The 25,142-nt window shown below is 35.1% G+C and overlaps 2 protein-coding genes across 11 annotated transcripts in view; both read right to left on the bottom strand.

Moving 5' to 3' along the window:
• Window positions 1–15,946: 15,946 nt before the first annotated feature.
• Window positions 15,947–16,684, bottom strand: LOC140814352 (basic blue protein-like). The gene is given in 3 exon segments (XM_073173301.1): window positions 15,947–16,227; window positions 16,439–16,451; window positions 16,453–16,684. Coding segments are annotated over 3 exon segments (378 nt in total). The 5' UTR covers window positions 16,618–16,684; the 3' UTR covers window positions 15,947–16,027.
• Window positions 16,685–19,570: 2,886 nt separating this feature from the next.
• The window catches only part of LOC140814414 (sterol 3-beta-glucosyltransferase), a 29,008-nt gene continuing 23,436 nt past the window's right edge, over window positions 19,571–25,142 (bottom strand). For 8 of the 10 annotated variants that reach the window (XM_073173375.1, XM_073173379.1, XM_073173376.1 and 5 more), the window contains 7 exons: window positions 24,267–24,301; window positions 23,018–23,231; window positions 22,249–22,464; window positions 21,150–21,209; window positions 21,008–21,047; window positions 20,351–20,572; window positions 19,571–19,819 (listed from right to left, as the gene is read on the bottom strand). In XM_073173375.1, coding sequence (XP_073029476.1) covers window positions 19,754–19,819; window positions 20,351–20,572; window positions 21,008–21,047; window positions 21,150–21,209; window positions 22,249–22,464; window positions 23,018–23,231; window positions 24,267–24,301 — 853 coding nt within the window. In that variant the 3' untranslated portion in view covers window positions 19,571–19,753. Of the gene's footprint in view, window positions 19,820–20,350; window positions 20,573–21,007; window positions 21,048–21,149; window positions 21,210–22,248; window positions 22,465–23,017; window positions 23,232–24,266; window positions 24,316–25,142 lie in introns of all 10 variants that reach the window. The other 2 variants (XM_073173380.1, XM_073173383.1) reach the window with 1 other exon arrangement.

The raw sequence follows: 25,142 nt of genomic DNA, 5'->3' as shown, positions 1-25,142 counted from the left end.
ATCTACTTAAAGATTATGACTGTGTGATCAAGTACCATCCAGGTTCTGCGAATCTCACAGCCGATGCTCTTAGTCGCAAGGTGAGAGCCTCTGCACTTCAGACCAGTGCTATGTCTAGTACTGTCCAGGATTGTTGTTCGTTGGGGTTTAAGTTCAAGCATCGGAAGGGTATGGAGAGCATTCGTGTTGCTACCATTTTATCTGAGCCAACTTTGTTCACTCGGATTCGAGATGCTCAGATGTCTGATCTCAAGACTCAGAGATTAGCTCGGTTGGTTGGTGGAGATAGTAATTTCCATTATCAGTCTAATGGTCTTCTGTGTTTGTCTAATCGGGTTGTAGTACCAGAGGATGATACTTTGAGGGAAGAGATCTTGTCTCAGGCTCATCGAAGCAAGTTGAGTGTTCATCCGGGAAGCAACAAGATGTATAAAGATTTGAGGACACGATTTTGGTGGAAAGGGATGAAGCGCAGCATTTATCAGTTTGTCTCCAAGTGTCTAGTTTGTCAGCAGGTTAAGGCAGAGCACCGTCGACCGGGAGGATTATTGTTGAACTTACCTATTCCTGAATGGAAGTGGGAGCATATCGCGATGGACTTCATTACTCACTTGCCATTGTCTTCGAGGAACAGTGATGCTATTTGGGTAGTGGTGGATCGACTCACCAAGTCTGCTCATTTTCTGCCATATAACCGTGATTTCACTTTCGATCGTATGGCTCGATTGTATATTCAAGAGATTTTACGTTTGCATGGAGTGCCAGTCAGTATTGTTAGTGACAGAAATCCTCGTTTTACCTCACGATTTTGGGGTAGTTTCCAGTCAGCATTGGGTACTTCACTAAGTTTGAGTACGGCTTATCATCCAGAGACCGACGGTCAGACAGAGAGGACTATCCGTACACTTGAGGATATGCTGCGAGCTTGTGTTATGGTTTTCGGAACCGCTTGGCAGGATCATTTGCCTTTGATTGAGTTCGCGTACAACAACAGCTATCATCGTAGTATTGGTATGGCACCATTTGAGGCGTTGTATGGGCGACGTTGTCGTACTCCATTATTCTGGGACGAAGTTGGGGAACGACATGTTGAGGGACCGGAGTTAGTCCAGCAGGCTATTGATAAGGTTGCAGTAATCAAGAAACGGATTAAGATTGTTCAGGATCGACAGGCTAGTTATGCGAACACCAAGCGTCGACCTCTTCAATTTCAGCCAGGTGAGAAAGTGTTTCTCCAAGTTTCGCCTTTTCGCAGGATTTTGAGATTTGGTCTCAAGGGTAAGCTGTCTCCGAGATTTATTGGTCCATTTGAAATATTGGAAAGCGTGGGAGATTTGGCTTACAGACTTGCATTGCCGCCGTACCTATCAAGTATTCATGATGTGTTCCACGTATCTTTGTTGAGACGATATGTAGCAGATGAGTCTCACATCTTACATCCCTCTGAAGTTCAACTTGATTCGGATTTGTCTTACGTGGAACGACCAGTTCGGATTCTAGATCGCAAAGACAAGGTGTTGCGGAATAAGATCATTCCTCTTGTCTTAGTGCAGTGGCAGCGCCGAGGCACTGAAGAAGCCACTTGAGAACTAGAGAGTCGTATGCGGTCAGAGCATCCAGAGTTGTTCTAGTTGTAGTATTTTCAGTTATGATTGTAATTTCAGTTGTACTTTTGAGTGTAATTCATTCTTAAGTTGAATGTATTGTTGTTCAGAATTGTCATTCTTCAGACACGATTTCGCGGACGAAATTCTTTTTAGGGGGGGAGAATGTAGTATCCCGATGCCTAATCTGAGTTAATTATTGGATTAATTATATTTCGGTGGGATCGGAAGGACCGAACAGGGTTCGGATCGTCCGATCAGGGTTCGGATCGTCCGATCAGGATTCGGATCGTCCGAGACAGGTGGCTGGAACCGTGAAAGACATGGAGGATTCGGATCGTCCGATCAGGGTTCAGATCGTCCGATCAGGGTTCGGATCGTCCGAGACAGGTGGCTGGACTCGTGGAAGACATGCAGGGTTCGGATCGTCCGAAGTGTACCGGATCGGATCTTCCGAAGTGGTTCGGATCTTCCGAACGTTGACTATAAATAGAGGCGCGAGGCTTCACTTTCTACTCGCCAATTCCGAGTGTTCCAGAGCGTTTTAGTCGTTTCTGATTGGTTTCTAGTCTTTTCCCGAGGTTCAGGCACTAGCGGGGAGCTACTGGTTTTGTAGCGGAGCTGTGCTCTAGTTGGGAGCTAGCGGCATCAGTGGGCTACGGACGCAGGCTTGTTTCTAGGGCTGATTGTTAGGATCTGCTGGTTTGAGGTACGAAAGTACTATCCGAGATATCCTGGTCGAGTATACATTCTTATATGTGTTGCATGATTGTTTGCTGCATTGATATATGTCATATGATGCATGCTTTTATGTCACGTTTATTACTGCATGTTACATTTCATCTTGAGCCGTATCTCTTTCGAGATAGCCTTTATTGTTGAGCTGTATCTCTTTCGAGATAAGCTATATCTTGTGGGGCCGCTCAGCCCTGTCTTGTGGACGCATGGACACCGAGAGTACACAGTGGCCGACGGGTCCGGAGGGCTTCGGTGATCCGGGACATTTTAGGTCCACGTCTGATCTTGTAGTGGATGTAGTGACCCAGAGGAGTACCGCGCGGCACTATCCACTTGGCGCCTCTAGACTGAGCATATTGAGATCTTTTGTGACTCCTGTTTCTTGACTACCCTGGTATCATATCATAGCATGTGCATTTCATATAGGCTTGTATACTCATGCTTTTGTACTGGGCGTTCTTATCGCTCACGTCCTCGGTTTTGTTTATCTTGGACACCCCATTCCCTCGGGACAGGCCTCAGGTTGGATGGCTCAGGAGGAGGACGATGAGGACATTGAGTAGCCGGTTGGTTTAGTTCTTCAGTACTATTTGTTTCGATATGGTTGTACCGCATATTTTTATTCTGAGTTGTTCTGGATATCATTTGGGTTGTATAACTATCGTTTGTTGACCATTTTCCGCATTTATCTCTGATTGTTATTAATTAAGTTAATTGCATGCTTAATCTTGATTAGTAGGTGATTCTGGAACGGGTCACTACAAATAAACCATTCAATAATACACTTTTAACATCCATTTGATATACCTTAAAGCCCTTAAACACAACATAAGCAAGAAATATCATGAAAAGCTCTAATATGGCTACGGGTGCAAATGATTCATCAAAATTTATTCCGTCTTCTTACTTGTATCATTGTGCCACTAATCTTACTTTATTTCTGATTACAGTACCATTTTCATCAAGTTTATTTCTAAAAACTTTTCTTGTTCCTATGACATATTGATTTGATGGTATGTGAACTAAATCCAAAACTTTATTTCTATCAAAATTTCCTAATTTCTCTTGCATGAAATTTACCCAATTAGAGAATCAGAAGGATTATCTACGACCACCTTAGGTGGATGATTTTTGTTCCGTCGATAGCATGATCCAAGGGATTTGAATTTACCATAGTAGATATTGTTTTTTGAATTGGGCCAGCTTGTTCCTCAACAAGATTAGTTTGATTTGAACTCGATATGTTGGTGGTTCACCTAGATCTAGATCAACATGATCTGTTACATTGTCATTCCTCAACCGTTCTTCTCAAATATATTTCATGATCACTATAGAGCCAAGGTTGTTAGCATATAATCTATTACTTAAATCATGCACATTGCTACTATTATCATATAGATGATTTATCTAATACCACATGCACAGATTCTTCAACTGCCAGAGTTCTAAAATTATAGATTCTATAGGCTTTTATGAGTACTGAATAGGCTAAAATACACCATTGTCAGATTTAGCGTCAAACGTGGTTAGATGTGTTTTACCATTATTATGAATGAAACACTTACAACCAAAAAGGTGAAAATATGATATTTCTGGTTGTTTGACTTTTCAGATCTCATAGAGAGTCTTTCCATGATTTTTGTTAATCATCGATTTGTTTTGTATATAGCATGTAGTGTTGACAACTCCTACCCAAAACCTTTGAGAGATACCAGATTTTACGAGGTAACATGGTGTCTGAGAAGTTGGTAAGGGCTGAAATAGGTTCAAGAGCAAGAGATGGCCAAACAATGACCTCCTCGGCCTATTCATTTTACAGAACCATTGCTCGAGAGATCAAACAAAGAATAATCTGTTCATTCATCCCCTATGAGAAGTGGGGTTTTCCACTAAAAATGGTGATTGTTTTGGGTATTTATGTAGAACCAGTCTGGGGTGGCTCTTTTAATACAAACAAACTTAATTAAAAGGGCTAGACTAATAGGGATCCTAACCTTAATATGAATCATAAGGAAAGAAAGGTAGAGTAGGAGTTCGGGACTAATTGGCTCAGGCATACACAAAAATATTTGCACATTTTTTGGATAAGACTAGGGGACGGGAAACTTAAGACACATATCTAATTGGTCGGTAAAGAAAGTGTGGAAAACCTCTTTGGTGTTGTGAGCCTGGTCATCCACCCCAGGCATGACCAACTCAAAACCAGCAGTCATGACTGATCTCTCCTTGATCTCATCACATCTCTCAGTATCTAAATAGAACCCACAAACCTTATACCAAAGAAGCTCGACCGCCATCTACCAAGATTTATTAGCACGAACATACTTTAGCCTCTGAGCCCGAATATGAGAACCCAAATTTTTTGGGCATGTATTATTATTTATTTAAATATAAACATGTATAAAAATTTATTTTTGAATTATGATATTTGTTGGGTTAAGTGTGCATGAGTGAGAGTAGTACTGAGATGGGTGACCTCCTGAAAAGTTCTCATGCGTCAAGCTGCTGACGTTGCGCCGCTTGATCTGTTTGGCTAAGTGGGCCGTAAAAGAGTGACACCAGATCTTAACGGGTAATAATGTCTCTACTGGGGACATGAACGACGGTAGGGAAAGGGTAAGACTGATATCTAAGCGATATGAAATAGCACCAGCAGATAGACACGCACCTCCCCAGACTCATGAGCCTAACAGACCGACCCATTATCACCCAAATAGAAGCACTCTGCGCAGCCACAAGTATAAGGAAATAAAGTTGCGCTTGGCTAACATCTATAACTTTTGGCCTAGTGGTAAGCGCTTGATCATAACAATATTATTATAAAAATAATAAATTTGAAAATATTAAATAATACATGGTATTTGAAATTCCAAGCAATAAGTACATGAAATTCAAAATCCAGTACAAGACATATATTAATATCGAAAATCAAAGCTGAGATATCCATCAAATTTGAAAGAGAACATTACATACAAAGCATTTTTCTCAACAAAGAAGCACCTAGAATTTATGAAAGGAGCATCTCGTAATTTATGGAAGGAGCATCTCGAAATTTATGGAGGAGAATCTCGAAATTATGGAGGGATTATCAACGAATTATGAGTGATACATTCAGGAAAATATTCTCTCCAAATATGATCTCCACCGTTCACAATACACCATCATATGTTTGAACATCATATCTAAAGTTCAGCCAAATCGAACGGTTAGTTTTGTCTATATAGTCTTCACAAACAAATTGCCCAGATTCTAGGCGAGAATAATATACCTATGATTTTTCATCCATAATCAAGTTAAAATGACTTCAAAACCTGATCTCCATTGTTCACAATTTATTTGACTTATGAATGTAATGTACAAGTTTAAACCTAATCCAATGGTGCAATAAAAGTCGCAAATAATTCTGCAAGAAAACTAATTTTCTGTTGAAGTGTTGCTGCATTTTGTGAGGGTTGCTTGCATGATTCTTTTGTGGTTTCGAATTTTCAATCAATCATAAGGTAAGTGAGCTTGTTTTAAAATATAATTTCGGTTATGCATTGTTTCGTTTTTTAAAGTTATGATCGAGTGCAATTCTTCTTCTACCCATTCTTGATATTATCGTATATATTATGTTTTGGCACTGTAATGATTCAACTGGATGTGGATGAAAATCCCTATATGAGATATGTTTATGGCCTTTACATGGTGGGATTGTAACCGTTATACGCATCGCTCCCTTAGAGAAGTAAAAATTAAGGAGTAATATCAGTTAACCATGGAAAGTAGAGAAATCTCAGTGCCTATGTCAAGTTATGTTTACGTTTATGCTTATGATATACTATATGAAATATGTTATGCATGATATGTTGCTTTTCGAAAATCATGTGTATTTGTTATGTATGTGCTTGAACGGCCCTCACTTACTAAGTGACGACCATATCACTCACCTCTTACTCTACCCTTCCCAGATAAGTCAGAAGAGGAAATCGAGGAACATGAACAAGACAAGTTTTGGGGCTGATAATAAAAGGGATCGAGAAGTTATTTTAATTTTCTCTCATTTAATTTTTTAACTCAATTTGTAAGACAGTTTTATGATTGATTATGAACAGTAAATTGGTTTTAATTTATAATGTATTACGAGACTTGTTTTTTCAATTGTGTGGTTGTAAACAATGCAGGTGTCGAATAACTTCGGTCTCGGGGCATGACACCGAGGCACATCCAACTCAGAGCTCGAAGAGTGCTTCGAAGGGGAGGGAGAACCTCTCTAACTAACCATGGGTCAAAACTATAAATTTTTGGAAAAATAAAAGTGACTTACTAAAAAGGTGAATAGGATAAATGGTATGAACCGAGCAAGAAAATATGGTCAGGAATTGCTTTTCAGTTCGGCAAAGTAACAACACAGGAAAAAAAAGTAAAAATGATAGGAAGGGACAACATATTTTTAGGAGTGCTCGAATGATGATAGCCACACGATCAAAAACAATATGACAGTCCAGATTTAGATGGGAATCCGAGTAGACGCCTTGGGAAGGTAAACCATCGCAAAATCCCCATCGTATTGTGGGAAAAATAAATGTGTCAAAATCTTGATCTTCCATTTCTACGGTGCGGATCTGTCCTAAAAAAAACACATTTTGTACAAAACAAATCTAGAATCTATACAGCGTGCTCGGGTCGACCACGTCTCGATCCAAATACTTAGTCTAAATTTCATACTTCTTTTAGACCTAGAAGAGGGACGTATTATTATACCCCATCTAGACGACCTGACCCGAGTCCGGACCAAAATAATGAATACACGAGCCCAATTACAAAGGTAGGGTTGACCCACATTTGATACAATTAAGTCAGAGTAAGAAATAACATCTTACACGAACTCCGAGTTGATCTCTGGTCGGGAAAGGTCTTGCAAGAAGGGAAGACTCAGATAGCTGAGCTCATGTCATGGTCATCCGTACCGAGCCCATGTGAATATTGCAATAGATATAGATAAAGTCTCATGAACGTAAAACTCATGAACCAATATTTTATGATAAGAAGAGAATCACGAAGATATTGGGATGTATTTTTAAACTCCATAATCCATTAAGGATAAGATTAGATCAATACAAATCTCATAATAGATATCGTGTTTCAAGGATCTTGTCTTAAGTACTTGAGTTTTTTTCTTACAAAGTATCTAGCTCCTCCTAACTTTATAAATATCATATATTTCTCATGGTTTTTTTATATACACACATTGCTATCACTCAACACCACTCTCTCGCACTCTTAAGTTATGTCTCGGTACTGACTTAAACATCTGAAGGACTATGTCCGAAACATCTCCGACGCCTTTTAGCTTTTGTTCGCCCATGCAGGTTCATATCAAAAGCTCAGCTTGGTGCACATCAGATCAATGAAGAATATTTGGCTCACCAGACCAAATCCTAGGTAAAAATTTTCCTCACATCATGTGCCATTCTTTAAAAATTAATTTATCAATCGTTCAATATTTTGTTGCCAAACATTTCATTACCTAGAAGCTTAAAAGCAATTAAAGTAAATTTTTGCAAACGTACACCACCTATACATATACTTGATATTAATTTTCCATCGATGAACTGAGGATACCAGTGTGACTTTATTGACAAACTTGGGTGCACGAATTAATTTCGAATCAATTGTTCTAAGGTAGATGCTACCCATATAGGTAGAGTCATTATTTATTTAACACAAAACACGTGTGCTGACTGATGAATCATGAACATTCATCTATACATAATTGTTGAATGAGTGACCATGGTTTTAGCATAACAAAACCTTCAAGGAGTAAGAGGTGAAATTTTAGTAAACGTTTAAATAGGATAAGAAACCCTATAGATTGTAACAGAAATTAGAAGGAGCAAAAAGTGAGGCTGTGGTTTTTGCTTATATGAAAATTTCTTACTCTATTTAGACGTTTACCAAAATTTATATATATATATATATATATATATATATATATATATATATATATATATATATATATCAAGTGGGAGACAATGGCGTCCGAGTTTGCACTCTCCTTTAGCAGCAAGTCAAAAAAAGAAGCATTAGTGAACTGGGGACATCCTCAAACAAAGTCTCGTGATATTCACTATTCGCATACATTTTTGCATTATTCTTCTACATATTCCACCTTGTCTGACTTGTACCTTATAATTCATATTAAAATTCTACACTTTCCAAAATAAAGGAAAGGGCATGCTTAATGGCTCATATCTCTCTATCCACATGTACAATAATGCAATTCAACAACCTTTTTTTTTTGGTGTTTCAAATGATTGCATGAGCAATGCAAAGAAAAGGATTTTTGTATATACAAAATTCAATGGACGGTTTAATTAGTCATATACCTTGAATTTTTCTCAATTTTAGTCATTTTTCATCTGAACGATGACATGACATATGATATGTCAGTAATTTCTGTCGCAACAGTAATTTTTGGTTCCAATGATACACCTCACTTTCTAATGTCACAACATCACTGATATGACGAAAATTACTAAAATAAAAAAGTGCAAATTAGAGTACTAACATTGTAAATTGACTCATGAAATCTAATAAAGATGATTTACTTTTATTCATTTTGCTTACCCCGTGATGTACACGAAGCCAACCTCTCCAACAGGCCGTACAAACACCATGCACGCTCATGCAACCTGTTTCTAGAAAAGAATCCCACTACTCTAATCCAAAAAAGTCGTAATACTAAATCTTTTTATTATATTATTGTTATTATTATATCCACAAAAGGTGTAAGATTGTTGACATTTTTGTATTTTATATTACAAAATATTTTTCACATGATTTCAATTCCATATACGATCGATAATATCATCAGCGGCGGATGGTGGTAAAGGTTTCTTTTCTTTTCTTTTTTTTTTGTTTTTAATTTTTGGTCTACTTTCCAATTTATTTTTCCTTGAATACAAAAGCAACCTTATGGAATTATGAGTAGTTCGTCTCTTGTGAGGTGGATATAGCGGATCTATATCCGTGAGTCGGGTACTCGAATCCATACTCGAAGTAAAAAACTTATTGAAAAAATAATATTTTTTACATAGGTATGCAGATCGGGTAGAAGATCTGTCTCACAAAATTGACATGTACTGACACGAACGAACTCATAGGAGTTATTCCGTGAATCACTAATACATTAATCACATGTTGTTATATGTTCCATACCTACACATATAAAACTCTTTCGACTTTTCCTAAAACACTCCATGTTCCATTCTCATTGTTTTTCCTAAAAACTAGATTTCGAATTTAAATGACCAAAATGCCTTATATAGTAATCTGCTTTAAATTAATTTGACCATATATGCACATAAATACACACACTTACACACACATACATATAGTAAATTTATATATGAGTAGATCTGTTGTGAGACGGTCTCACGAATTTTTATCTGTGAGACGGGTTAACCCTACCGATATTCACAATAAAAAGTAATACTTTTTCATGGATGATCCAAATAACCGATATTCACAATAAAATGTATTACTCTTAACATAAAAAGTAATACTTTTTTCATGGATGACCCAAATAAGAGATCCATCTCATAAAATACGACCCGTGATACCGTCACACAAGTTTTTGTCTTTATATATTAAAGAAGGTAACTTACCTACCGCATCTTTCTGATCTTATTATATGTGTGTCTGATGTAGGGTTTCTCAGGAGTAATATTGCAGAGTTACTTTGGCATTCTGTCCACCTCCATGATCGTCCAACGGCGGAGGCGAAGGCGGAGGCGGCCAGCTTGTCAAATTAGCCCTGTAGATTTCTCTTTGAGAACTCCTCTTCAACTTCCATTAATAAACCCTAGCGAGCTCCCACAATCAAGATCATATTCCTGGTATCTCTACATCTTCTTTTATTTGAATTTTTCGTCATTTATTTACGCAACTCAATTGACTGCATTCCATATTGGGTTCACGTTTAATATCGTATATGGATCAAAGTCCAAACTGGTATTTTGAAAAATTAGTATCTCTTTCGGTTGATCACATTTAAATTTAAATCTCTAAGCTCATAGATATAGAACTAGTACTACCTACATCCATCCGAAAATATTTGGTTTCGAGGATGAAGTTTTGTACTTTATTATCAGCTATAAATATGAATCTATGTGAGAAAGAAGAGAAAATCAATGTAATTTGAAGTGCAATTTTTTCTTGCAGATCACCTCTAAATATTTGTGAACTTAAATTCACTCTAAATATTTAAGGTATATCATGTTTTGGAATATGTCGTTATAACTCAATGTTAGAATTCTGATTATTATTATTATTATTTTAAAAAAAAATAGGTGATTAATTAATTAGCTTGATTCAACACATTTAAACAAGCAAGAGGGAGTTTACTTACAATTCAGTAGTAGGAAAACAAAAAAAAATGTAGAACGTTAATGTTTTTTGAAAAAATAGAATGTATGTATAATAAATAAAAAAATGTGTGAGTTTTATGGATTGATAATGCATATATAATAAGTTAATAACGAACTACTTTATAGAATTTTGAAATTATTTAAGACAGTAAAGTCAACCGTTAATGTCTTTCGTACAATTTATGGGCCCGAATTACATATTAATTTATATATTATTAATATAATGTTTATTTATTTATTTATTAATTTTTGTGATGAGTAATGATAAATGGTCTGACCTCCACTTTTACATGTTTAAAGCACAATCCCAATTCGAGTGCGAAGGTGGGGAAATATCATTGGGTTTTGGGCACTAAAATCATAAGCATTGGATTCCTATATCGGCTGCATCGATCATGTTTGTCAAATAAATTCTGTCTGTTAAAAAATATTATTTTTTACACGTACATTTTTACTAGTCTACTACATTCTACATATATACACATACACATCTTAGACGTACACAGAGACGGATTTATACATGGGCTGTACTGGGCTGTAGCCCAGCCCACTTTTTTTTTAGCGACGGTTTTTCAGAAACCGTCGTTAATATTTGCGACGGTTTTACTCCGATCTAGATCGGCGACGGTTTTAATTCAAACAGTAGCGACTGTTTTTTGAAAAACCGTTGCTAATAGCGACGGTTGTTTCAAAAACCGTCGTACATCAATGTCTTAGTCCAATCAAGTCCCGTCCATTTACAAAGATGAGACCAAATTCATCTCATATCCTCTGATCCGCCCCACCTCAATTCTACAAAATCTCTCTCCCTAGTCCCAAGCCCTTTAGCGACAAAATAGAATTGCGGACTCCCGAAGAAATCGAATTGCTCATCGGCAAGGCAACAATCCAGGTAAGAATCGGCTATACATTTTTTATTTTGTTTTTTATAGCTTCTCTGTGCGTGATTTGTGGTTTCTTGATTGTTTGTTGTTGAGTTGTTGATTGACTATTACTTGTTTATTTATTTAATAATTATTTTATTCTTGTTTAGGATTATAACTTGAAATTTTTCAAAATGGAACATTAATCTTGTTTTGACATTACCTGTGTTTACTGCCACTACTGAGCGGGCTTTTTCAGCAATGAAGTATGTGAAGACGGCACTTCGCAATTAAATAGGAGGATGACTTTCTTGCCGATTGTTTGACACTCTATATTGAACGAGATTTACCTAAACATATTGATGTAAATTCTATTATTAATGAATTTTATGTTTTAAAATCTCGTAGAGCACAACTTCGTTGAACGATATAATGTAATTTTTTTTTAATAATATATAACTTATCATATTGAGTTCAAGCCCCCCAACTTCTATTCCTGGATCCGTCCCTGGACGTGCATGTGCGTGTCATCGTCGTAAATATGTATCAGATCAATTTAATAGAGTATAATTTTCCAACAAAGTGTAACTCTTGTCTTCTCGCGTGGAGGGACATCGTGGATAATTTTTTGTACCATAATTTGATAAATTGTCATAAAACACGATATTTTGATAAAAGGAAAAAAATGGTAATCGATTAAAAAAAAATATTTATTTATTTAACAAGTTCTTTAATAATATATATTTTTGAAAAACATGAAAGTCTGAGTATATATAATAAATTAGGAGTTGCTGCAAAAGCATGTCTATGTAAAAAGTATTGACTTCAATGAAGAATTTTAACTTTCGCATAATTACTCAAGCTCACACCTTTCTAATGTTTCCTTAACTTTCGCGCAATTACTCGAGTTTACACACAAATATCTAAATTTGGGTACCGACACATCAAAAATATAGTTACACAATATTTCTTCATAACATATAACTTACGATAAATTATGTTTTACAATGAAAAATAATAATTTTGATATATTTGACTCATGAGATGATCTCACTTGATTATTTTTATGTAATATTAAATGCCTCAAGAAAATTAGAAACAATGTAGTTATTTAAATTAATGACATTCCCTCCATATTTATTTAAGAAATGACACCCACTTAGTCATTTGAACATAGTATATTATTACCTTCAAATCCTAAAATGAAGGTCAATTTTCAGATATATTTTATAGTTTTTATTTTCCAAAAATTATATAGTATATGCAATTCTTGATCAGATATCACGTTCAAATCCTAAACCTCCACTTGGCAAAATTACTTTTTTTTTTGTCATGTTAAATGCAGTTACTTCCTTATCATATTGTAAGTTGTATATTAGGCTTGGATAAGAAGATTTGATCTCTAAAGAAAATTTTGATTTGGGCAGAGATTCGAATGCTATGCTAAAAGTACGTGGTTTCTTCGGAAAAAATGGTTTCTTCCATCATAGAATCTGATAAATGAGATTTTGAGTAAGTGTATCCATAATCTTCTTATGTCCAAAGAAATGATTCATCGAAATAATGAGTCATCACTGATATCGACACATATAAGATCGCCATTTTTAAGTTTGTATTTAAATTTTATTTATTTGACTCTTTTGGTTTGGTGGGTTAATCGGTTCGTTTTCAATTGGACCAATTTCAATCTCTATCACTGAACTAAAATTAGGCTTTTGTTGAGGTAACTAAACTTTTGTCTTTAGATGTATTGATGTTAAGCGTGTATATCTCCCATGAAACCAAAACCTAAATTTTAATTTTATTTTTCACTATTTTTTTTCATATTGAAACAGATCTAAAATATTAGTAAAAAACAGAAATAATTCATTATTATGTTCATATTGTTTATATCCATTCCCATTTTTATCCTTCAGGTTTTCAGTGTGACAATTGTATCGTTCGTGTTTTCTATTTTGACCCAATTAGAACTTAATTTCAAATTTACCCTTGTTCTCCGTTTTATTTACTCTCTCTTCTTCTTTTTTTTAGATCCGAGTATGGGGCGTTTTTATACCTATCAAGTCTATCTAGAGAGATATCGCCTAAAGACATAATAAGGATATGCAAGATTTCCGGTTTATATGATATGGATCCATTTTAATGACCCATCATGCTTCCATGAAATAAAATAAATATTATATCTTTTTGATCGAAATGCAACCGGGTCATGTCTACAGAGTTTTACAGACAGCTCCCCACAGCCTAACCACACGTACAGTTGCAACTAATGATTCTTGACGGAGATTCCTTCAGCAGCACTTAGCACAACCTTGTTTTGTTTCCTACCTCAAAGTGTTGTGATTGATTTAATTTTGAAAATAATAAATGAGATGGGCAAAAAGGCCCGGTAGTTTTATTCACAAATATGAATAGTATTATAATAGCAGCATCTTATAGATAATGAGAAACTTGTTTAACTACTTATCACAGCTTGAAATATAAAACACATAAACTAGAAAGAAAAACATTACAAATTTATTTGAAATAAAATTGAAGAAATGATCGATGCCTTGAACTTCATTATGCTTATATTTATAGAAGTCTCCTCGGATTTAAAACTCGGCCGAACAATTTTTTTTGAATTATTGTTGTTATATGTGGCCGATAGCAAAAATAATGGCGGATTTATTGTCTACGATTCTCATAGACGATGTTCAATCATCTATAAGATCTTTTCTAATTTTTTTTTAGTTCGAGTACATACATAAAGATTAAGAATAACCCTGTAAAGATGTATAGATTCTAAAACAGTCTTTCCAAGAGAATTTGATTCCTTCTTGACGGTGTTCCGGTTGGATGTGATTTTCCACCAACCTGGAAATTACTTCAAGGTCCTCTCATGTTTTAATATCATAGGATCGGGTTTTTAAATATTAATTTAAAAATAAAAAATTATTTCAAAAATACTTTAAAAAAATAAATTTCAAAATTACGTTAAAACGTTAGCGAAAAGAACCGAAAATGACGATCACTACCAGAAATTGACAGATTTGTCACCGCTAAAATCCTAGATCCGACAGTGCTTCCATCAAAGAACAACATAAAAGCCACCAAAAATGGGAGAATTAATTTAATTTGTGCGAGTACTTCAAATACAAACTTCTCAAATTTAGTTTTTGTTTCATATATAAGACCGAACCAACATCGCAGGAGGAAGAAAAAGGCAATATAAAAGAAGGAAAAATCATGAACGCTAGCTACTACACGATGCTTGTCTTGGGTTGGGCCTATTTAAAGTTTCATTGATTACTAAGTATATTTTCGTAAGATTAAGTTTTTTGTGAGACTGTCTCACGAATTTTTATGTGTGGGACGGATCAACCATATCGATATTCATAATAAAAAATAATATTTTTTTATGGATGACCCAAATAAAATATATGTCTCACAAAATACGACTCGTGAAACCGTCTCATATAAGCTTTTGCCTTTTTGTAAATGTTTTATTCTCTTTGTTTATATATCTCTTAACGGGCTAATTGTATCAATCTCTTTTGTGAAAAGTGTAAAAGATATAAAATCTTTTAAATATATTAAGAAGTTAATACATCTTTCATTTTTTTAAAAAAAAATGAAACACGTTTTACCCTTAAGTTATAAAAAAAATAGGCACAGTTTAACCCATCGGCAAGAGGTTTTATGCATGATTTTAAAAACACATAGTCTAAAATACTATTAATTTTGAATTTTTTTTTCTATTTTTCTATTTTTTTCACGGTTGGTGTTGATGCAATTAGTCCATCTTTTAACTTATTTGCGCTTTTTTCAAAAAAAAAAAATGAATACCAACCATCCAAAAAATTATACAAAATTATAATATATTAATATCCTAAATTTGAGAACATAAATATTCTATAAATTTAATAGGGAATGTCTGTATTTGAAAATTAAATTATATTTTATAAACTGATTGAATGCTCACAAAAGAGATTTTTATGTTTTTATAAATATGAGAATTAATGCATCAAACTTAAATTTATCATATTTATGTGTTATTTTATCTATTTATTGGTTTGAGATTACTACAATTACATTAAAGATAAAAATTGTTTTTCCACGCTTAAGCACATACTAATCTCACTTAAACTTGAAAAACTTGGAGCTCGACATCTGCGCTTCGGAGCGCTTTACGGTTTTTAGAAACTTGGTATAAACTATAAAGCTTAGTCCATACATACATACACATACATACATATATATTTAAATAATAGACACGATGTTATAAAGTCAGATCATCAAGAACACGACGACACAAATGACTTAAAAGTTCAAAGTTTACGAGCAGTACTCATCCTGAAGATTTTTATTTTAATAATATTGCAATCTCATAGAGAGTTTTGGAAATTTAAAATTGAAAGAAACATGTCAATTAAGTTGCAGTTACAGCAATCTTCATTCCAGCTTCGCAGTGCCCTGCATAACTGCAAATGAAGAAATTTTGTCCCTTTGCGAGTTTGATCTGATCTCTCCCACTCTGAAACGATTGAGCCCCTCTAGGGGCGTTGCATCCGCTGTATCCCGCTCTGTTCACCCTCACCACATTGTGAGCCCCGGGCCCGTAATTAAACACTGCAAATCAACAACAAAATATAAATCATGAAATGCATGGAATTCAAATGACTAAATTGGAGGAGGGATTTGAAATAACGTCACAAAGATTTTCTAAGATCTTTCGTTCTAAGTTTGAACTGAATGTATACAATAAATTTAAGACGTTCAAATACAAACATTTGCCTTATTTTGTTTAGTTTGAAGTTATACTAAATATACTGATACTTACCTAGTACGTCGCCAGGCCTTGAAGGTCTTGCCTCTAGGCCAACCGGCCACATTGAAGGTCCAGCCGCCGCTGCCGCCCACCGTGTAAGTGGCAGCTTCTGTCACTTGACCGTGGAAAACCACCGCCATTGCCATCACCACCGTCAGAACTATCAATGCACTGCCTCTTCCCCCGGACATCTTGGTCCTCTCTTATTTCTTTCTTCTTCTTTTTTTTTAATATTATTGATTGATGTGATTATGCAAATGCTAGTTGAGGATTATTTATAGAAAGAAAATGTAGCATGTATGGGTTTGTAGGACCCACCTGGTGTGATAATCAGTGAAGATTTATCATGCTGTGGGGATAATATTTTTATATGCTATTTATAAATTTTTTCAAACAAAAATGTGTTCTTATTTCCAAATTACATTATGTTGTTATTTATAAAGTAACTTTGGATCAATCACTTGTTCAATGCATTTAAAATTTTCAGTACAATATTGTAAGATTGAGTGTTTGTTATTTTACTAAAAGTTGTAGGCGGTTGTAATTGTGTAACTCAGATCTTTTAAACAGTATAGCAACTCAAGCGACATTGTTCGATCACTCTACTCAATACGGACAATTAATGGACCCTAACGATATTTGTCTCGATAATTGCACAACTTGCTATCAATGAGAATCGAACTTATGACATTTGCTCTCATACCAATTGTATGGCTGAGCGATAGTCGTTTTACCAAAAACTATAGTTGGTGTTAATTGTGTAACTCAAATTTTTTAAATCGTACAGCAGACCAAGCTTCATAGTTCGATTGCTTTACCCAACAAATATTTTCCTACATGGAAAGGATGATTCATTAGGATCGACTCGAGGGTCCAACTACATTGCATTCCAGAATCCATGCATGTTGTATAGTTGAAAGAGGCTGACCTCCAAGAGATATGATTCAGTATATTTTTTAAGGAACTAATATATAGATGGTGCGATAAATGTATGTCGTTTTACCAAAAAAGTACAACTAGTGGTAATTTTACATTTCAAATCATTTAAATCGTACAAAAGTTCAAGTGTCATGGTCCGACTGTTAGTTCCTTTAGTCTTTTCAAGGGTACTTGAATATTCATTCTTATTATAGATTATATCATGTCTTTCTTTCTGAAGGGCTTGCGGTTCATTACACCAAATTCAGTGAACTATTGAAGCTATCGAAAGAGTATGTGTAGGCGTAAGATGTACTCCTCAAATACTGCTGAGCTAGACCTTTCAGTTTCCGACGCATGGTCAGATTGCCACACCGTCAGGCTAACTTGGGTTTAAGCTACAATCTTGTAGCCGTCAGTTGTTGGGAGGTCTTCTATTACAGAATATATATTTATTTCACTCTTTCCCTCACAAGTAGAGATGATTATTTTTAAAAATATTATCTTATTTTGGAAACAAACACGTAATATTTACTCTGAAACTAATTGTTAAAGTCAAACTCTTATCACTAGATTAAATAGTTAATTCTTAGCAAACTTTATTTATTTGTATTGAAGTACCAGAACTTCATACTAAACGATGAATTGACACGAAAAATAATATTACTAAGGTGTCAAATGATGTTAGACCTGCGTATAGCAGAGCACACCGCCTGCGAGCGTACAAAATAATCGCAACAGTCCAACACATATAATATTATACAATAAATTGGAAAATATTTTATTCACTGCAGGAGGAAGAAGGCACTAGTCTATGTCTAATTGGCCCGTGAACGAACATGGTGAAGGAGGCAAAAGGGGTCTTTCTGCAAGTCAATAGTCTTTGAATTGGAAGGTGGAAAAAGTTTGGTTTGCGAGAACTTTTTCAACACGAGAGGGACTTTAATGCAAGGAATTCAAAAGTTTCAGCAATAAAAATTGAGGTAACTAACCCACTATGATATGATCAATTGGATTTTGGATCCATTTTAAGATGTATTTCCCTCTTCTTCTTTTTTTTGATTTTTCACTTCTAGAAAAATCTATTTTAAGTGTTTCTATAGTCCAAATTTTACTTCTACTTGTGCATTCAAATCCAGAAGTTGTAATAAAAAAATATTTACAGTTAAAGATATTTCAACATGGCTTCTTATATCCACATAATTTTCAGGAGTATACTTATACATTTGCTCACGATCATGATTTCAACATATCCACCTTTTCAACAAATCAGAGTTATGACAATAAATCCAGTGTAGTCCCCATTTGGATGATCTAAAGTCAGCATCTGCTATAAGAGATTGAAGCTTGGTTGATGGGAGTTTCATCAGTACAAATGACAAAATACGACAAACCCCACAGGATATGACACATGATTGTAGATGCTCTAAGAGATTGAAGCTTGGTTGATGGGAGTTTCATCGGTACAAAGCTCACAAGGTGTTACAAAGTACGACAAAGCCCACAGGATGTGACACATGATTGTACTGTTCAACTTTGGGCTCGAGATTGACAATTGGCTGAGTGTATTTTGTCAACTCGTGGTGGAATACTCTCTGACGGATTCACTAATTGTAAAACGATCGATTCTAATCCAAGGTTGTTTCAATATTTTTTGGATACTCTTATATCCAATTTTTTTTATCTAATCCAAAATTACATGTTGCCACAATGCATCATTAAATCGTATCTTTTGCAAATACTTCAATAAAAGTATTCTATTAAAAAAACTAGTATTAGAATCTTTTTTTTCTAATTACTCTCTACCTTTAAAAAAATCCACTCTCAGAATTTATCCGCTTCTCTAAACATACAATCTTTTATCAATACTCTCTCTTCTGCGGCATCGTAGACAAGAAATATTTTATGTAACACAACTTTTGAATAAATGAGCTCCATATAAAATAGATATTGGGATTAGACCTACTAATTACTATTATTTATGTTAGATATGTCATATTTCATCCAATATAATATAAACTTAATCAAATTTTGACAACGGTTTTTTGGATGGTGGAGTTGTGTCAGATCTACCCCAGTCAAATTTGTGGATTTTTTGACTGACAAACTAAGATTGGATTTGAAAAATTTGTGACAAAGGACAAAGAGAACTCAAAAGTCTACAAAAATGTCCCACACAGATGACGATTTTGTATTTTGAAGAAAACAAGAAGTTTGTCGACAAGATGAGCTCAAAGTCAAATCGCATTAAGAAGAAAGTTGACAATTGTCATTTGACCGTTTTCCGACACATATTGAATATAGATGCCACAGGTTATTCGACTTCGTACCCGAAAATTCGATGCTAGCAGGTGGGTATGGGTGCTGCATCTTAAGCCTCGCACACAGGACTTTCCCGAGTACGGTGCATCAGACAGCAGCACCAGTACAGTTAATTTCTTCTCTAATTAACCGCACAGCTTCTGAAACTCCATCCTGGGCAAATGAAAAACATGGACAAAAAGTCAGTTCCCAGTGCAAGTTCAGGTTCTTACAGAGACGTAGCAACTATACGTTGCTATTTCTAAATCTAGAAGAAATTATTTTGTCTAGAATAGGATAATAGATGGTTTCCAAAGAGGACCATAGCTCATCCAGCTGATATTTAGTCGGTAATCTCGAGTTTCAGCACTTGTAAGTAGTTACTGCGTTGATCAAATTTTAGAAGTTTCGCCATCAATCCAGTGGGAGAAATGCTAGTGAGAATTTACAAAATGGCTATTTCTTAAAAATCAAGATATAATTATTTAATTCAGAACAAGCTAAAAAGATTTTACGTGTTACACATTAAATCCAAGTACTACCACTAGTAGGAAAAATGGACCTAGATAATGTGAATGACGATGCTTAGCCACTTAATGCATCTAATTTAGGAGATAATTAATTATCACACAAATACAGCAATCAAACATTCGTCAAGATAAAGTCACCAAATAAGTACACTATTATTTTACTGATGGACATTACCTCACCGGAAATTCTATTAGCAATCTGTGAGGCCTGCAATTTGACTTCAGGAGACAGGGCACGATTTATAGCCCCAACCAGCATATTTGCGGCTTCCATTATGTAACAGTCATTATCTTTATCTGGTACCAAGCACGTACCCTTTAGAGGCTCTGGAGCCACGCCAAGCCAAAACATCCTCTCTGCCCAATAAAATTGATCCAGAATAAATGGACAGATAACCTGTCATCACAGATCAAATGGTTATAGTTCTAGTTTGTTTCTGGAGAAGTAGAAGATGTTTATGTTTGCAGCAATCTGGGGAAAAAATGAACTCAGGGCATAAAAGTTTAAGAACAGATTCAGAAACTAAAACCACAAAACATCTTAAAAGAGCCAATTTGTAAATAAATACAATACAAGGATTAGCAAAGCTTCTAGGGATTGTAATAAATCCCAAATATTATAAATTTTCTCTACCAAACAAATCATGGACCGCTGACATTTTTACGTTTTCATTTTTCTAGAGATTGTACATCCAAATAAAAGGTGCAGAAGCAAAATTGTCCAGACACAGGAGTTGTTACCTGTCCAACGAGAGGGGATATCCTGATTACCAACTAAATGATAAAAAAATACAAACAGAAGTTTAAGCACCAAATTCTATTACAAACCTACCTGAGGGATTCCTGCATGCAGTGCAGCAGCGGTGGATCCACTGATAATACAGGACACAATGACAGAAACAAATAAATTAGGACGTTTTCAAACAGAACCATAGAAATTTGAAAGAAAAATATAGGGAAACTAGAAAGGTCACCTTCCCCCGTGATGGATAGCAGCTGCACATCTTGGAAAGAGCCAATTGTATGGTACATCACTATTTGAATAAAGTGTTGGATTCAGTCCAATAACTTATATCAAGAGTCTAAACATGTGCAAAGCAAAATAATATATCTGATAAAAATAGTAAAAATTAAAATCACATAGATGGTACTCACAGCACTCTCAAAGAAAGTATAAAAGAACTGAATTACTTCTCCATATCAGTATCAGTTACCATGTCCAACATGACAATCAAGCACACAAATGGTAATCCATGATTTGATTCTATAACACCAGACACAATTTCCTACAACTAAACCACAAAGAACGACTTAATTAAAAAGATATATGTTACTGTACTTAAAGTAACTTGCCCATTACACTCACAACAATTTTCCTTTAAACATTTTATAAATGCTATTTTTTGGATAAATTATTTTTCAGGCATCCTGACAATAATACCTGCACAGTTCACACAGAACTTGCGATATAAAATTTGATCCATATGCTCCTTGGTAAACATAAAGAGAACTTAAAAGAATTGGTTGTTAGCATGATATTAATTTATGGTAGCATGGTTAGTTAGTTATTTATCAACCGAACAGGCTGAGTGTTTATTTACGAAATTACCTAAGCAACTCTGATGCATGTTCATTTACTAAATTACCTAATTCAACTCTGTTGCACGCCATGCACTCAAACATTGGCAGTGACATGAAGGTATAGCATGACTCGTGCTCGTTGGAGAAAACAAGAATGAGTAGAGAAAATATTTCTAGCTAATTTGGAAGTGTGGCACAATAATTCCTTGCAAAACCAAAAAAGACCCCAAACATGTAACAGAAAATTTCCATTTTATGTTGGGAGTAAAAAAAAAATATTACCATTACCCAAATGTTTGTTGCATACTTCCATCTCACCTTATCTTAAGTTCTGAATAAATGCCAGACAGATACTTCCATATGTGATTACAAAAAGATATATATTCAAAATAATACAGCCAAATTGGCATCACTGAAGAGACAAGGAGAGAGAATTCTTATATCTTTTCATTTTAATGCAAGTACATACTCAAACATTTCAGAAATACTAACCCAGAGAAGCACAATAGACGGCCTCCAAATAGGCAGGTCTGATCTTCACTAAGTTGCAGTTGTTCTGAAGGTGACAATAGTTTCTGGGCAGACATTTTGATTTCAGCATCTAAAGGTCCATAACCAGCTGAGAACAGAATAAATCTACAGCTTGTAATACTCAAAGCATTTTCAAGGACCTTGAGAAAAGCTCTAGGATTCTTCAAATAACCCATACTGAAGAAATAGCGAGAGTTAAAATTAAACAAGTGCGTGAATATAAAGCTGAACTGAAAATTTCAACAATTTCAGACAACTATAAGTATACCAAAAAGTTTATTAACAATGATATCTCATCTTCTGAACAGTTTCTGCCGGAATTATCTGAAGTATTATTTCTTTTATTGATGCATTGTCCTACTATTGCTTAAATTATGGAAAGCACTGGATCATAACTTCAATTACATATTAAGTCACAAACTCTAACCATTTTTAGCCTATTACAGGTCAAACATTCAGGCGAATAAAAAATTAAAACTTTAAACGTCAGGATATATACCTAAGTCAGAAGGTTTTGAGGGAAATTTACTTCAGAACGGATGTCGATTTCTTTTAAGAAAAACATAAAATACGACCTGATGTAAAATGCTGAAACCAACAAATATTGAAACAAAAAAAATCCAAGCATGTCGATTGCCGGAGTAAGTTTTGTGAATAAATGACGAACAAAAGTCAACAATAAATAGTAAGAAAGCAATAGAATAAAGTTAAACTCTAATTACACACTCGCCTACCAATAGAACTTAGACTCATGAAAATAGGTTGTTCTGGCAAAGCATTCAAAAAAGCTTTTAAATTGACATGAATCGAACACATCTCTTCTTCAGCATTCAATTTCCTTGAAAAACTTAAAGATGAAATATCTGCACAGCTGCTGCAGGAGAACTGCCACTCAAAAGGGAGAAACCAAAAGCCACAAACCTGAACTCTTGATGGCCAGTAATCTACATTGTTGCAAGCATTCATTTAGTGAAGACACGAATAGATAAACAAAAGGAGACAACAAGACTTTCCAACAAAAGTAAGTTTTGTTTAAGACACAAACCTTGTAGTTTGCCATGATCTATAATGATAAACAATTCTGGTTCTAGAATGATCCTAGGACCATCACACAGGTTAAGATACTTGATAGTCGCCAACTCATTTGGACACCACATGTGGATTCTCACATCAAATTATGGTACGAACACTATCAAAAGGTAGTAGAGCCCCTCGACCTACTGCCGGAGGACCTTCTAAGGAAAAAAACTATTAAACCTCAAATATTTGAAAATGAGGTGCTTAGTTAACTGTGCTACGACTTTCATTTCCAATTTAATTGTATGAAGGCTGGTGTGGGGGTTACGAATAACCTAGACATGTCTACGATAAAAAATTGAAAGTACTAAACGTGACTACTCTTGCATGTTTTATAAGTGCTATTTGGCTGTTTATATTATATGTTTGTGAGATTTGGCAATGAAAAGCTTAACCTGGCTGTGACTGTTATGGTGGATGAGTAGGTTACCAAAAAGTAGAACACGTTAGAATGTTGGGTGGCACCGATTCAAAGTAAAACTAAGGGCGGATTAGTAAGATGGATTTGGCACATTTAACTCTGACTGTTAGTGTATGCAAGAGGAAGCATGGAGGAATGCCTAAATTAACGTTACAACTTGTTCAAGTAGTTGGGGATAGCTTATACTTTAATTTGAAACAAAATATAATGAAAAATACCTGTTGCAGGCCCCAATTATATTAAGATTATGGCTGTATGACAACAACATGACAGAACAATAGTTATGCAATGATTGTCTTGAAAGTCACTTTATAGAGCCGAAACCATAAATTCAGCAATTCTTGAAAAATGTCATATACGTTCGCAGAGATAATAAACACAAAATAAGTTGAGTCCTAGGGGAACAAGATCCTCCAAGGTAGGGAAGCCACAGCTTTATAGCATTGAACAAACAATAATGAACAGCCTTGTAAGTAATTACCAGGGCACTCAACAACTTCTTTGCTAAATCCATACCTGTAAGGCAAAGCCTGTAAAGTATCAGGAAATAATAAAACAAGTACACAGCTAAGTAACAATTTTATATAGAAAATAGACAGAATTTCAAAAGTCTGTTGTCTTATGTGTGGACAATTAGTTGTAATGCCCGAATTTTGATATAATATGGCAGTAGTTGTGATGGTTCTTGGCTTTACGTTATGGTATGAATTGTAATGATGTTATGGAATAGATAATGGATGGGTAAAATCAAAGGTTGAATTTGAGCTAAATAGGTAATGGAGTGCAGAAACGGTATGAAAAATGTGGCAGTAGTTGTGGTTTTTAGCATAATGTTGTGTATATTGATCCAATTGATGTGAGGCCACTTTCATTAGAAAGATAAGACATAAGGCTATAACTTTCTTTTTTTGAGTTTTGGTCAAATCATTAGGGAAGACGAGACAAAAGTGGCCCGAAGTGTGTCGTGTGTATCGTCGTTCCTGCACTGACACATGTTGGGAGAATGGGCATAACTTTTTACTCAGACCTCCAAATGACCTGAAATTCGGGGAGATGCAAGAAAAGACATAGAGCTACAACTTTGTAGTTTACCACTTTCGCAAATTCTGAAGTTAAAAATACGTTTTGGGCAGAATACCGTGCGCCATCGCGCAGGATCAGGCGCCCTAGCGCGCGGGTTGCTGAAACTTTGGGTGTTGGGCAGTATGGTGCGCGCCCCTGCGCCAAATCACGCGCCATGGCGCCCAGCACTTGTACAAAAAAACGTGTTTTGAGGTTTGGATGGTATATATTTGATTGGGGAATGATTTTTGTATCATTTTCTCTTCTTTTTTTCCTATTCCATCGGTTTAGAGCT

This window comes from Primulina eburnea, chromosome 15 (assembly GCF_022965805.1).
Source record: "Primulina eburnea isolate SZY01 chromosome 15, ASM2296580v1, whole genome shotgun sequence".
NCBI classification, from domain to species: Eukaryota; Viridiplantae; Streptophyta; class Magnoliopsida; order Lamiales; family Gesneriaceae; genus Primulina; species Primulina eburnea.
Note: the sequence above shows the minus strand (reverse complement) of the source record. Positions and strands in the feature narration are given on the sequence as shown.